This window comes from Leucoraja erinacea, chromosome 10 (assembly GCF_028641065.1).
Source record: "Leucoraja erinacea ecotype New England chromosome 10, Leri_hhj_1, whole genome shotgun sequence".
Taxonomy (NCBI): Eukaryota; Metazoa; Chordata; class Chondrichthyes; order Rajiformes; family Rajidae; genus Leucoraja; species Leucoraja erinaceus.
The window spans coordinates 34,784,615-34,800,613 of record NC_073386.1 but is presented as its reverse complement, the minus strand read 5'-3'; the positions used below and the strand labels follow the sequence as shown (position 1 = coordinate 34,800,613).

General features: G+C 41.5%; 1 protein-coding gene across 1 annotated transcript in view; it reads right to left on the bottom strand.

Moving 5' to 3' along the window:
• Positions 1-1,254: 1,254 nt before the first annotated feature.
• Positions 1,255-15,999, bottom strand: part of dnai4 (dynein axonemal intermediate chain 4) — a 73,006-nt gene continuing 58,261 nt past the window's right edge. The window contains exons 12-17 of the mRNA XM_055641931.1: positions 11,039-11,196; positions 10,232-10,356; positions 8,613-8,711; positions 6,374-6,603; positions 4,096-4,246; positions 1,255-1,666 (exon numbers count right to left, since the gene is read on the bottom strand). Coding sequence (XP_055497906.1) covers positions 1,559-1,666; positions 4,096-4,246; positions 6,374-6,603; positions 8,613-8,711; positions 10,232-10,356; positions 11,039-11,196 — 871 coding nt within the window. The 3' untranslated portion in view covers positions 1,255-1,558. The remainder of the gene's footprint in view (positions 1,667-4,095; positions 4,247-6,373; positions 6,604-8,612; positions 8,712-10,231; positions 10,357-11,038; positions 11,197-15,999) is intronic.

Below are 15,999 nucleotides of genomic sequence, written 5' to 3'. Positions count from 1 at the left end.
AGAGGCACAATATTTGCCACCTTCCACTCATCCGGCACCTCAGCCATGTCTAATGATGATTCATATATCCCAACCAGTGCACCTGCAATTTCTTCCATAGCATCCTTGGATATATCTGATAAGGCCCAGAAGTTTTATCTACCTTTGTACACTTTACGATATTCAGCACCTCCTTGACTGTAATCTGGACTGTCCTCAAGACACTTCGATTAACTGACCCAAATTCCCCAATCTTCATGCCTTTCTCTATGGTAAATACAGAAGAGAAATACTCATTGAGGACCTTGGTCATCTCCTGCCACTCCACAGAGATGAACACTTTATTTTCTGAGGGGCTCTATTCTCGCTTCTAACCCAATTTCCCATAATCTTTTAATGTCCTTAATATTATGTTTTAGTTTAGTTTAGAATGGAAACAGACCCTTCGGCCCACCAAGTTCACACTGACCATCGATCACCCGTACACAAGTTCTATGTTGGCTGCCAGAGTTATCCCCTGCCCACTTTTTGCCCTCTTTCACGTACACCATTTCTTTCAGGTATGCTGCTCAGTTCCTGAAAGTCCTCCTGGGATACTCTTGATCCTAGCTGTGCATTATGCCTCCTTTTTCCCTGAACAGAACCTCAATTTTCTTGTCATCCTTACTCCCACCTGCCTTGCTTGCCATTCACTCTAACAGGAACATTCATGCTCTGAACTCCTCATCACATCTTTAAAAAAAATCCCTCTTTTTGGATGTTCCTTTGCCCACAAACAATCTGCTCCAATCAAGTTCCTGCCTTGCACCAAAGTTGGCCTTGCTCCAATTCAGAATTGTCACTGTGGGCATACCCTGTCTTTATCAATAGCTAATTTAATCTTGTTCATTTACACCATGTGTCTTTTTTTTTGTAAGCCAGCATCTGCAATTCTTTGTTTCCATTGATTTCAATCTGCGTAGTTTTTAAAGTGATGCATGCCAATAACTACAGTAAAATCCCTTTCTAAATTTAGATTGATTGATAAAATTTCTACAATGTGCATTTGTATGGGAGGTTGACTGGGGTTGTAGCAACTTGAGACAATACTCATATGGACAATGTCCCAAACAATATCTATCCAATACAATTCTCTGATATGAAAAAAATAAATATTGAGCTTAATCACTTCTGAAGTAAATATTGATAACATTGATAACATTAAAATCCAATTTATTCAGAAATTGCTAAATTTCAAAAAGGGGTAGTGAAAGCAGTTATTGATAATACAACAAGAATTGTTCACGTATACTTTAATTACATTAGTCATCATTACATTACATCCAGGTGCCTGGTGCTAATTAGCCATTTTTAAACCTCTGTGCAAGTAGAAAATTACAATCATTTGAGGATAAAATCTAGCTGAAATTGCTCAAACTTTTTTTGAGAACAGAAGATATTTAGCATGTGCTGAAAATACTTCCAGGATTACAATAATTTTTTCACATTATTTAATATCAGCGGTAATGTGCAGAATAATGAAATTAATATTTGTATTAGAAATAACTGTTGTTAGAGCAGCAAGAGATGACCAAGATCCTTACTGATTAGGCTCGCATAGATTATTTGCGTGTTCTTCCACTGCATAAGGATCACTAACTATTTGGCTGGCCAGTGTGCTCGTAATAATGCTATTTAATACGACCACCTATGCATGGAACAAAAACGTAGACATCATTAATAACTTTAGTTTAGTTTAAAGATACAGCGCGTATACAGGCCCTTCAGCCCACTGAGTCTGCACCAACCAGCGATCCCCGCACATTAACACATGCCTACACACACTAGGGACATTTTATACTTATACCAAATATACAAACCTAAGTCAATTCACCTACAAACCTAGGGCCGGATTTAGATGAAAAGAGGCCCTAAGCTGTTCCACTTGTGAGGCCCCCTCTGCGTTGGTTTTCAGCGCTGGCGGCGAGGCAGCGACCGGACGGCCAAATCTCCCACAATTCAAAGTGAGGGAGAAAGTGCCCAGCGCCGACCAGTTGCCGTTGCAGTGCGCATGTGCAAGGCGGCCTGCCATGCCGGCGGATGAGGAGCGAGCGGAGCCCGGCGGCCCGGACACGGATAGCGGGGGGAGATGGAGAGAGAGAGAGAGATAGAGAGGGGAGCCCACCCAAAGTTGAACGGTAGGTGTCCTGTCTTGGCCGGAGACCCCCCTAGTCCTCGAGGCCCTAAACTTAAGCTTGTCTAGCTTATAGGTAAATCCGGCCCAGTACAAACCTGTACGTCTTTGGAGAGTGGGAGGAAACTGAAGATCTCGGATAAAACGCACATGGTCATGCGGAGAACTTACAAACTCCGTACAGACAGTACCCATAGTCGAGATCGAACCTGGGTCTCCGGTGCTGCAGGCGCTGTAAGGCAACAACTCTACCGCTGCGCCACCGCCACAAATTACTACCTGTCCTGAACATTTCCAGCATTTTCTGTTTTTATTTGATTTATAGCATCTGCAGACATTTGCTTTTGTGAGCACATATTATTCTGAGAGTAATATTAAGCACTTGGGTGATCCATAATATGAAAAAGGAAAAACAGACATTTTCAAGCATGTGCAAACTTGCTTGAACACAAAGCAACACTGAGCTTTTTGAGCTTGCTACTTTAATTCTCCATCCCACCCTGACCTGTCAGTCTGTGGCTTCATGTCTGTGTTAATGAGTACTAATACAAACTGGAGGAACAGCTTCTTATCTTCTATCCAATCACATTACACCCTTCCAGATTAATATTGAATTCTACAACTTCAGATCATTTCAGTTCTGTCTGTATCAATTTGGCTCTGCATTTTGCAGCTCTTACATTTGTTGCTATGTTCTCGTTCTCTAATTCAAATACACAGTTATAAGTAACATTAGTTCTCTAAGATAAACAGTTATTAATGTTCAAAACAGAATAGTAAAATTACTGAATCCAACAGAGTGAAGAAGAATTTTTATATTCTACATAAGGTGCATGAGGAGCAAGCGTAGAGTAGGAGTAAAACGGGTCCTTTTCACAATGGCAGGCAGTGACTAGTGGGGTACTGCAAGGCTCAGTACTGGGACCCCAGCTATTTACAATATATATTAATGATCTGGATGAGGGAATTGAAGGCAATATCTCCAAGTTTGCGGATGACACTAAGCTGGGGGGCAGTGTTAGGTGTGAGGAGGATGCTAGGAGACTGCAAGGTGACTTGGATAGGCTGGGTGAGTGGGCAAATGTTTGGCAGATGCAGTATAATGTGGATAAATGTGAGGTTATCCATTTTGGTGGCAAAAACGGGAAAGCAGACTATTATCTAAATGGTGGCCGATTGGGAAAGGGGGAGATGCAGCGAGACCTGGGTGTCATGGTACACCAGTCATTGAAGGTAGGCATGCAGGTGCAGCAGGCAGTAAAGAAAGCGAATGGTATGTTGGCTTTCATAGCAAGAGGATTTGAGTATAGGAGCAGGGAGGTTCTACTGCAGTTGTACAGGGTCTTGGTGAGACCACACCTGGAGTATTGCGTGCAGTTTTGGTCTCCAAATCTGAGGAAGGACATTATTGCCATAGAGGGAGTGCAGAGAAGGTTCACCAGACTGATTCCTGGGATGTCAGGACTGTCTTATGAAGAAAGACTGGATAGACTTGGTTTATACTCTCTAGAATTTAGGAGATTGAGAGGGGATCTTATAGAAACTTACAAAATTCTTAAGGGGTTGGACAGGCTAGATGCAGGAAGATTGTTCCCGATGTTGGGGAAGTCCAGGACAAGGGGTCACAGCTTAAGGATAAGGGGGAAATCCTTTAAAACCGAGATGAGGAGAACTTTTTTCACACAGAGAGTGGTGAATCTCTGGAACTCTCTGCCACAGAGGGTAGTTGAGGCCAGTTCATTGGCTATATTTAAGAGGGAGTTAGATGGGGCCCTTGTGGCCAAGGGGATCAGAGGGTATGGAGAGAAGGCAGGTACGGGATACTGAGTTGGATGATCAGCCATGATCATATTGAATGGCGGTGCAGGCTCGAAGGGCCGAATGGCCTACTCCTGCACCTAATTTCTATGTTTCTATGTTTCTAATCCTAAATAAGAACTTACGGTATCTTCGTGTGGAGGCATCTTATCAAGCTGATATACAGTGACTTGTCCATCGCTGTCCCCAACAAGAATGCAGTCTGTGTTTTTAGCAAAGAGTATTGTGGTCAAACTTAATTCCTCATTGGCTGGGCAGATAATAATAGGATCCAATCTACAAAATAATACAAAATATTTTGAGTATTTACTTTGGTATGTTGTGCCTACAGCAAAATAGGTTCAGAATTAACATTGAGATCTGTTGTTTCAGTCTAAACCGAACAATGTTAAATTAAATCTCTGTCCAAACCATAACTAAAGTTTGAACCACCTGGTTAGCCTTACATTGAGGCATGGGATTCACAACCCTTTAAAGCTGCATACACAAGTCGGATCTGGCCACGAATAACAACTGCAGTTCAGAATAATTTGATTGCTATTATTCATTTTTGGTTGTTCTGAGAACAATATCATAAAATATATTGCATACTGCATACTATCATATAACATACTAGGCAGTATATAAAAACATAAACCACTGTAAATATTCACGTTGATCAAACAACAACAATGGAGAAAGGAATATGATCAATCTTTCAGATTGATAACCTTCCATCAGAATTACAATATACTGGGTGCATGTCCGAATGAGTACCTCTGGTCTGTATGAATGTAAGAGTGCTCACCCTGACTCCGATTAGTTAGGATTCTTCACCAGTAGCACCAGTAACACTACCACCTCAAATAAGCTCTGAACTACACAGACTATTATTGTTATTATTGAACGATTATTGCTTGTTATGTGTACGTATGTGTGTGTGTATAGAAAACACACACTGAACTTTTTTTTCTCATTTGCTCATTAATGGGCGGCATGGTGACGCATCGGTAGAGTTGTTGCCTTGCAGCGCTAGCAGCGGCGGAGACCCGGGTTCGATCCCGACTACGAATGCTGTCTGTAAAGCTCTTGTACGTTCTCCGCGTGACCACATGGGTTTTCTCCAAGATCTTCAGTTTCCACCCATACTCCCAAGGTGTACAGCTATGTAGGTAAATTGGCTTGGTATAAGTGTAGATAATGTTAACGTGCAGGGATTGCTGCTCGGCGGACCGACGAGCCTGATTCCGCGCAGTATCTCTAAAACTAAAAAACTAAAACTAAATTTATGGTATAGTTTACAGTGTACTACGTTTACTTATTCTGTTGTGCTGATGCAAGTAAGAATTTCATTGTTTTATCTGGGGCATATGACAATAAAACACTCTTAACTCTTGACTCTCTTTCTCTAGTTGATGTACCTGAAATCCCAGATTCTTTATCACTATCCACTCATTAGTGGCTCAGATTACTGATATGACAGTGTCAAATGAACCTCATGCCAGTGAGAATACATTGGCTGGAGAATACTGTTTAGGTTCAAAAAGCAAAAACGCATGGTGTGCATTGGATGATTACTCTTCCGCACAATAGGGTTTTGCCCAGCAGCTGCCACACTTCTAGCTGCTTCTTCTTCTTGCGTATGGCGTGCACAGCCTAAAGTTGTAGGACAACTTGTTCTATTTGATCTTATTTGATTGCTAACGCCAGGTTGATTGCATTCGTCGAAACAGGGCGGACCATGTGAAGGTTGCAATCTCCCACCCCTTCTAGCTGCTTATCTAGCAACAGGCCCATTTAAGTTGCTCAGGTATTAGAATGGTGAAGCAAAAACAATTTTCCACAATATTTTCACCCCTCCCCACCTCAAACAAGCTCTCATCCTGGAGCGTACATGATTACTCTCTTTGTGTAGGGGTGAGTATGTGACAACTAATATAAGCCTACATGCATATGTTGATTTTTATACAGTTGGATCTTCTAAAAGTGCTGATCATTTGTGATAATATAGTTTCAGAGTTTCCAGTGCAGCCTTCATGTGTGATGTTAGTAAATATTCATAGCATTTTTTATGGTGAGACATCATAGGTGATTAATGTTTTCATCATGTGTCCATGTCGAACACGTTTTCACAAAGTGGAACAGAAATTATATATTGTTCAAATAAAGGCATCTGGGTAATTGCTGGGAAATTTGATCCACGTTCGTGCCTTTTCTATTGTCATAGGGAAGCTAAGGATAACTATAGCTAATTCCTTTGGTTGTTCTTAGTACAGATCAGATTCAAAAATCAAAAAACAACAAGCATCTGGTCTATGGATATTGGTAATAATATCAGGTACTATGAACTAGGTTATTGGGAACACTAATACTGTAAGATTAACAACTTACTCTCTATAATATTTAAAGAGGGAAAATACCCACATGCTGATGGAGAGGTCCCAGATTTCCATTCTGTCCTCATTCACTGCTCCAAACACAGTAGCTGACTTTGGTGACCACATGATATCGTGCACAGCCTTCGTAATTGTGGAAGAAAAGCGTAGAATTGGTTGTACTATTTCCTGACTCCATATATGAATGGACCAATCAGCCGAGCAGCTTAGAAAAGTATCATGAGAAAACGGTGACCATGTTACTTTATACACAGGACCCTGGAAAGAAAACATAAAAAGGAAAGGCATTTGCTGGTTGTGAAAAATGACTACGAACTTTAACATAAAGATAACATCGGGGAATCAAGAACCAGGGATAGGTCTATGGTGAGAGGAGAAAGATATAGTAGGAAACTGAGGGGCACCTTTTTCACACAGAGGGTGCTGGGTATATGGAACGAGCTGCCAGAGGAGGTAGTTGTGGCAGGTACTATAACAACATTTAAAATACACTGGACAGGTGCATGGCTAGCAAAGGTTCACAAAGATATGGGCCATGTGTAGGCAAATGGATAATAGTGTTGATGGGCCAAAGGGCATGTTTTTGTGCTGTATGACTCGAAAGTAATGACTGGCTGCACACACTGATCTTTAACCTCCTGCTAATTTCTCTATTTTCACTGTGTTGAAAACAAAATCCATAGACTTCAAAAGTGATCTTGTTTTTCAGACTTAAAACTGTAAAGCATTTTACCACTCCTTTTCGCCTTCATCAGGAACCATTCTACTGGTCTGCTCATCCATCCCTACCCACCCCTCTTCAACCTCTAGCACTTCTCTACAAGTGCAAGAGATGTACCACTTGTTCCTATACATCCTCCCTCACCACCTCCCACATGAGGCCAAGATTCATGTGCACCTCCTTCAACCTTGTCTCTAACAGTCAATGCTCTCGATGTGGCCTCTGCTGCATCACTGAGACCAAATGCAGACTCAGCGACAAATTTGCAAAGCATGTGTGCACTGGGCCAACCTAAGCTCCCTGCTGCAAGCCATTTCAAATGCCTTTCCCATCTCCTCACTTGTCCATCCTCAGCCATTTCCCCGCCATACTCTTCCTGCTCCCTATTACCCATTTTTGTCCCCCTCCCTGTTCCATGCACCTACTTCCCACATATTTCACCCACTGGATCCTGCTCCCCCATTAGGTTTCACCACTGGCACCCTTACTCATCAAGAATCTTAAAAATATCCATTGACCTGGCATCCACAGCCATATGTGGCAAGGAATTCCACAGACTCACCACCCTCAGACTAAAGAGGGTGGATGAGGTCATACAGAGAGATTATAGGGAGTAATTTCATAATCAGCTTTGCTTTCAATAGTACCACCCACTTTAGTATTATCTGCAAAAATACAAATAATGCCTTCACTCTCATCCAAATCATTGATATAAACCACAAACAGCAATCGGCCCACCATTAATCCCCGAGTTACAGCACCAAAACAACCTTTCACCATCACCCTATAGCTGGTAGTTGGCAAACACATGAGAGGGTTTTTTTTTACATGCAGATTGTTGTACAAAGGCCAGAAATGAAAAGACAGGTGTGAGCCCTGGAGTTGGAGCTGGTCCGGACTTTGGGCTTGGGGATGAGCAAGGGAGGGGGAGGAGATTACTGCTGCCGCCAACACCACCATCACGAACAGCACCAGCAGCTCCACCGGGCGCCCGGCCTTCCATGGCCGGCAGGAGCCCATCCGCAAACTCTCTCCGACCAGGATGACTCCAGCAGCAGCGACTCCGAGTTGCCCATCTTCGAGCAGGGCCGGCGGCTGCCCATCTTCAGCAGGATCTCGGTGTCAGACTGAGGGGAGGGGGGTGAAGGTGGAGGGCTGCTGGCCAACCCGGCAGGACAGGCAGAGCTGAGCTGGAGCCAGCGGCTGCAGCGCTGGCTGCAAGTCCACGGCCGCCCCGCCAGCCCAGGGCCGCCCCAGACACCTCCGGACAGGGACGGGACACAGGGGAGGGCACAGGGATGGCACAGCAGCAACTCAAAAGCACCGGCAGCGACGGAGAGCTGAACCCGACCCCGACCACGAAATGCAAGCCTGCACACAATGAAGAAATACCGTTGCTGAGACTGTTTATAGCTAGTGACCCATGACCTGGGCATGCGCAGTCGGAATACCGAACTCGCTTATTGCTGGAGTCTTTGAGGACATATTCAACCTCTCATCACTGATTCCTTGATACAGTTAATTTTGTATTTTGAGTGCCACATACCTTGTGGACTCCATACGTTTCCAAGAACTGCTCATTATAGGAACATGAGCATTTATGAATATAGCCTTCTTCTGTTCCAGCCAAGTAAATATTAGTTTCCTGCCACAAATCAGAGCATCAGTTTCAAAGGCAACATATTGAAGTAGAATATACAATAATTAAGCTTGCAAAATTGGGTTAATATTGAGACAGAATGATTTAATTATGATTTTGAAGTGATTTATTCTTAAACGTTTTCCTGAAAGCAATTTTGGTTGATTGTCAGTTTGTTATCAGCAGGCCCCCAAAAAGTTGTAAAGGAGCTAACACAGCAATTTTGAAAAAACACTCTCCTTCCTAGAAAGGCACAACTAAACTTCCCCATCAATGTGATGAGATTATTAATGATATGCAGCACTGTGTTGGCAGATAAAGCTCTGCATATAATACATTTTCGGGACTGAAAAATGATTGTTGGCATAAACTGTAGCTTTGGATGGCTTTAATTTATTACTTACCCTTAATATGACTCCTAAACTAATGGAAATAATTTCCCTTCATCTAACTTATTACTTATGTCCAATAACTTGAACTTTGATGAAAAGCACTTTAAACTTACAAATTTTAGGCTTCAGAATTCTAGTTTATGTCTGTTCATTTCAAACACACTGAATGTGTAGGGGTGAGAACTGGCATTCGATACTCTCAAGGGCAATTAGCACAAGTGAATAAAGGCATTCCGTGACATTGCTATCACTGAATCACTTGTCATCAACATGAGGGGCCGGGCCCCGCCATAGACACGAAACTCAACTGATTCAACCACATAAATACTGAAGTTTTTCACTGTATTCCGGTACATACGACAATTATAATAAACCTAAACCTATCCTTCACAGACAGTACAGCTCTATCAATGCTCAAGAAGCTTCACACTACCCAGGACAACATGGCCCGCTTGACTAGCATGCCATCAACCACGCTAAATATTTATTTATTCCTTCATTTTTTACCACCAGTGCATGTTGTAAACAATCTACAAAACATACTGCATTTACTCACCTATTCTGCACAGAGAGCAACTCCAAAATCCACCATCTACCACATAGGAGAAAAGCAGACAAGGGAAGATCACCGCCCAGCATTCGCCTCAATCCGAACAATGAAGATATAAAATACAAAACTCAACCTGATGTGTGCGCCAGAGTAGTTGTAAATCAATACCATGCTGAAGCACTGATTGATATTGATTGTTGTTGGGAGAATGATGGGATCATAGAGCAAGGACCAATATGAGTTTTATGGTGGTTAAGATTGGCTGTAAACTTTCAGCAATGGGATCAAAACCTGAAGGTATCTTTAAATGCATTAATCAATCTGACTACCTCCTACCATCATCTCTATATATCTGTTCTGAGAGGCTTCCATGATCTCTCCACCATATTCCACTGTGGGTGTCAAGACATTAGACATCTGCTACCATGTCTGTGATGCTATTCCTGTTCACGGTTCACCATAAACTGCAAAGTGATATCCCGCATCAGCAGCATTAATTGGTTATCTTCTCTTTGAGAGATGCAGGTATGATTTAATTAAAATGTTAGTTTCAGTATCAGAGGTTCGTAATTAATTAAACATACAGTTGGGTGGAACGCAAAACACATTCCTGGCGCTTGGCGAGATATGGATGCTTCACTCTTCTTATCTTTATCCATCGCCACTTTTTTAGATGTCTGTACACCTGTTCGTTTTATCCTCATTAAATCTGTAGTGTAAATTAAATGTTACATTATGAAAAATCTTGGATTTGCATTCCTGTGAGTACATTGTATGTGAGAATAAGGGGTGGCACAGACAGTTGATAGAGTCGCTGCCTCACAGATAGAAACATAGGCTTGATCTTGACCATGGCTACTGTCCGTGTGGAGTTTACACATTCTCCCTGTGACTGCATGGGTTTCCTCCGGGAGTTCCGGTTTCCTCCCACATTCAAAAGATGTTCATGTTTGCAGCATAATTGGCCTTTGGAAATTGCCCCTATTGTGTAGGGCGTGGATGTGATAATGGGATAACATAGAACTAGTGGCCGGCGTGGACTCGGTGGGCCAAAGGGCCTGCTTCTACGCCGTATCTCTAAAACCAAATAAACAAACAAACAAATAAATATAAAATGAAAGTGCATTGAAGATAGACAAAAAATGCTGGAGAAACTCAGCGGGTGAGGCAGCATCTATGAAGAGAAGGAATAGGCGATGTTTCGGGTTGAGACCTTTCTTCAGTATATACATTGAAGAAGTTTATTTTAAAGGGAATGTAACTTTTGCATTTGATGTTGCAATACTAGAGCTGTTCTGTTGTACCTTGTTAATTTCTTAAATGTGGCAAAATAAACTGTAATTAATGGCTTCTTGCTATCTCTATACTACACGATTGGATTCTAGGCTTACCTGAAGATTCCAGTCCTTTTGCAAGTGTCCATTTGGCAATCCTGCCATCAGCAGCAATGGAGATTAATGTCCCTTCCTTTTCATCCCCTTTGGAATTTCTGTCCTGTTCAGTCCACTTCAGTTGCCAGACTGGGCCGATGTGCTTATTCATATCATTACTGCAAATGAAAAAGATAGACATTTTGTAAAGGCCCCAATTAAAAAATAATATTTGTTTTATGAGAATGTGCTCAAAAACAACAATCAAGATCTTGCTGGCACACATCACCATCCACAATCACATCTTGTGGTCACCCTTTTTCATACCTATCAAGTCTACATAAGCAGGGCTGCCAACTCTCACGCATTCAGCGTGAGCTCAAATCACGCATTTCGCCAAATTCTCACGCTCTCATGCTGATCACAAATTTCTCACGCTCCGTCGTGGGGAATTCTGTGAGCAACGAAAATTTCAAAACTCATATGAACTGCATGGGCCGCGGGTGTTGGAGAGCCGGGGCTGAGGGTGGGATGGAAGCAGAAGCAGTGGCGGAGGCAGATGCGGACGGGGAGCCAGGGCTGGCGAGTGTTTGCCTGGCTGGCGAATGTTTCCCGGGCTGGCGAGTTGCTCGCTAGAGCTCTGGCCATGGAGCAGCTTCAGTGCAAAGAGTCCCGGGCCCATAGGAGGCGTCGGAAGCGTTGCGCCGCGGCCGAGTCTCTTGTGCCGAATTCGCCCAAGTGACCGGCATGGATCACACTGCGGCTCAATGCATCCTGGAGGACAACCAGTGGCTCTGGAAGTAAGTACCAAGCACTGGGTAGAAACGGTGGAAGGTAGTGGCCTTCAAATGGGGGTGGTTGGTGAAAGCATCCTGCTTGCCTGCTAGATTTTCACTTACTGTAACTGCAGGAAAAATGTTCCCGATGTTGGGGGAGTTCAGAACCAGGGGTCACAGTTTAAGAATAAAGGGTAGGCCAGTTAGGGTTGAGATGAGGACCAATTTTCTTCACGTAGAGAGTTGTGAATCTGCAGAATTCTCTGCCACAAAGGCAGTGGAGACCAATTCACTGGATGTTTTCATGAGAGAGTTACATTTAGCTCTTGGGGCTAGCAAAATCAAGGGATATGGGGAAAAAACAGGAAAGAGGTACTGATTTTAGATGAACAGCCATGAACATATTGAATGGCAGTGCTGGCTCGAAGCGCCAAATGGCCTATTCCTGCACCTATTTTCTATGTTTCTATGCTTGAGTATATGGCAATAAAACTCGACCACTTGATTTTGAGGTATAATGTAGTCATAGAGAAATACAGTGTGAAAACAGGCCCTTCGGCGCAACTTGCCAACACCCGCCAACATGTCCCAGCTACACTACCTGTTTATGGTCCATTTCCCTCCAAACCTGTCCTATCCATGTATCAGTCCAACTGTTTCTTAAATGTTGGGATAGTCCCTGCCTCAACTACGTCCTCTGGCAGCTTGTTCCATACACACACCACCCTTTGTGTAGAAAAAGTTACCCCTTAAAAAGCTAGCTCTTAAAAATACTTCAAACAAAAACCATTGAAATCATACTTCTACAATGCACTAAAACATACATCAAATTTCAAAAGTCCCTACCCCACTCGGTTGCTCCATTCCCTCGCCAGGTACCCCCAAGGCCAGTGATCAGTGAGCTATCAGCCTGGCCCCTGGTTCAGACAGAGAACACTGCCAGATGTGAGCGGGGAAATGAGGCCTGTTGTCCGTGATGTCTGGATCCCAACGATCAGTGTTTCGGAGTTGGCTAATGTTATTGATTTGGAATTAGTCTGATTTGTAATTAGTTGTCAAAACCTTAATCTATTAATCTGGAATTTCCAGGGGGATGGGATAAGTGTAATATTAAAATGACATGCAAGATGTCAGACTGTCTGTCACAACATACATCCCCGATATCCCATTATTTCCTCCAGTTAAATATTGGGAAGGTAGCACTATTGTCATTTGGCACTCAACTATTATGTTTGTTTATCTCACTGACTATTTCTAAACCTCCTCCCCCCACTCCCCAAAATTCCTTTGACAGGTTGAATAGAAATGTCCACAAACTCGTTGTTTTATTAATTGAACATGTAGATGAACATCCTCAAGGAGTGTAATCAGATGGAAACTGATTCAGATGCGATGTTTAAGAGCTTGTTCAAAGAAGGGGCATATTTTAAAGGAGTGACAGAGATACTTGCAGGGGAATGTGTGGGGAGTTTATTATTTGTCTTTAGTTTTAACTTGAACCAGGACATCTGAAGATTCAAAGTTTAATATAGTAATTGTGCTGATATTGACTCCAACCAACCACGTAATGAATATCATCCATCCCAGAGGTTTTATTTTTCTAATGCCATTTAAACTTCACTTGAATTTCAATGACTTCAATGTAAAAGTAAATGGGAATGAGGAGCATTGGAACAAAAATTTGCACTCGGTACATATTAACTAATATAATAATGTATGCATGTTGGTAGGTGCAATCAAAACAAATATCTTTTTATCATTGTTGTGTTATGAATACCACAGAAAATATTATGTACTCTCAAGATCACATTTAATAGAATAATATTGCTTAAATATATAGTTATTGGACTTTGCATTTCGGAAAAGTCCCAGCTGAGAGGAAGACAGCAAAATACTGAAAATATTGGGGGTGAAAATGACTTCAGGACACTTTGTTAGGAAAATGAAGGAAATGGTAACAGAATACCTATACAGCTGAGTGAGTATAAATTTATGGATGAGAAATTGAGTTAAATCAAATGATGACTTCTTTGACAAAGTAACTAGCATGTTAGATAAAAAGGATGCCAATGGATGTAGCAAATTTTGTTATACAATTTGGCCTGTGAAGTGCCCCACAAAAGATTACCGCATTAGATAAGCACCTGTGGACTTGAACATAATAGGTTAAGTTCAGGGGGTCAGATATGGGGCTTTATGTGTGGGCCAAATATATTTTCAGTGCAGAGGGGGTCGGAGCAAGGCCAAGAATGTATCCAGAGTCAAGGTCTGGAATAGTACTAGGTGTGCAGTCAAAGCCCCCCCCCCCCCCCCCCCCCCCCCCCCCCACCACCACCTATCCACCCCGGATTGATTCACCCCCCCCTCCCCGACCCTATTGTGCTGGAAATGTCTTCAGAGCTAATATTGACTATGTTTGATAACGGAATACAATCAAATATGTTTTAATTCCCAATGTTATTATTTGTTTTAATCCATAAAGATGGATTCATTACATTTTGAACAGGTGAAACATTAAAACCACAGTGTTCGATTGTCACTGACACGTTATTACAGAATTCATTTTAATGGCAAATCAATGCTGTTAATATGGAGTATCAGTGCTGTAGTTATTTAATGAGAAACATTCACAACTATACGTTGGATTTATCCAGGTTTTACTTCTACAGTCAGTCATATACATCACAAATTTGGTCAGGAGATATTTCAGTTGAAATTTTAACGTTAATTCTGAAGTGGGAATGATGGAAAAAGTGTTTATCAACAAATTTTTTTTTTTTAATGGTGCTTACAAACTGGGTATCTTCATTGCCACATACATCTAATTTGAATGTCCGGTAATGTGGCCTCTTGACACCTTTAAATATATTACCAAACATTTGCTGCATTTATGTCCTTTGGCCATCTCTTGTTAGTTAGTGTAATGTTTAACCTGTCAGATGGGTATAGTCAGTTTTAACAGCTATTATCATAAAATGCCTTTAGAAAATTCCTTGCAACCTGTATATTTTGTTGTGGATAAATTATGTGAGAAGCGAGAGTGTTTCTGTGCCAATAGCAATAACGACCTATGCTATGGCCATGTCATGATAATTTTCGGTCCTTCACAGAAAACATGCTTGCATCAATCTGTAGTGTGCATGGTTGAGCATATATGCTATCAAGGTCCAGGATTTATTGACACAAGTTGATCATACGCTGAATAATCCAACCACATTTTTGTTTGGAAGTGGAAAGAAATAATAAAAATTGCATTTATTGCAATGTGTAAAAAGAGTTGTGATACCGTATTATAATTTTGCTGCATGTCATTGTGGTATATATCATGTCTTGAATGGTGAATATGTTAGTTTCTGACTATTTGAACCAGAAATAATATGTGAATGCTTCATTGAGCATAATTCCGACTGGTAACTACGCACTTCGTCCGAGCAAGCGTCATGCAAGCCATTTTAAATGACCACCTAAAATGTCATTTGGCAACCTAAAAAGCTGCCAAGGTTGATTGACTGGCAACAGGGGAAAAAAGTTAAGCGAGAGCCCTATAAGATCATTTATGTGCTGCACCTGTTGATCAGAGCCTGGAACGTAATTAGGAATGTAATTTAGCCTAACCTTATTCATAGCTAATCCAATTTAAAGCATAAATATTGCATTCAAGTGCAAGTTAAAAGACTCGCTACAGTATGCACCAGATTGCACAATTTCAAGCTGAAATATGCAAAAGCTCCGTACCAATGAGAGGGGGACAGTTCTTTTTTGAAATGTTAATGAATCACTCTTAAAATGTTGCTATAATTAAAAAGCAAATTAATTTAAAAGAAAGGAACTCAAAGCCCTACTATTCCTTCTGAAATTAATTGGTTTGAGGGACTGATAGTATTGAAACATGCACCACTAATTATGGCAAAATAAATCAGGAATTTCTATGGTTGGAATGCAGTAATCTAAATATGCTGCCAATTGAACAGGTAAATGCTATTGGTTCCATATTATTGTAGATAATCAGATACAGATTCCATTTTTTGGAAATAATTTATTAGAAGACCATTTTTTGCACAAAAAAAATAAAAGCTGAAATTAACATACAACTGAGAGGCAAAAAAAAATTCAAAAACATAATTTCAGTGTTGTAAAACCAACAGGGCAAATTGTGGCAGTGGCTGAATTGTCAGCATTCATTTGGTCATAGTCAGTCATACAGTG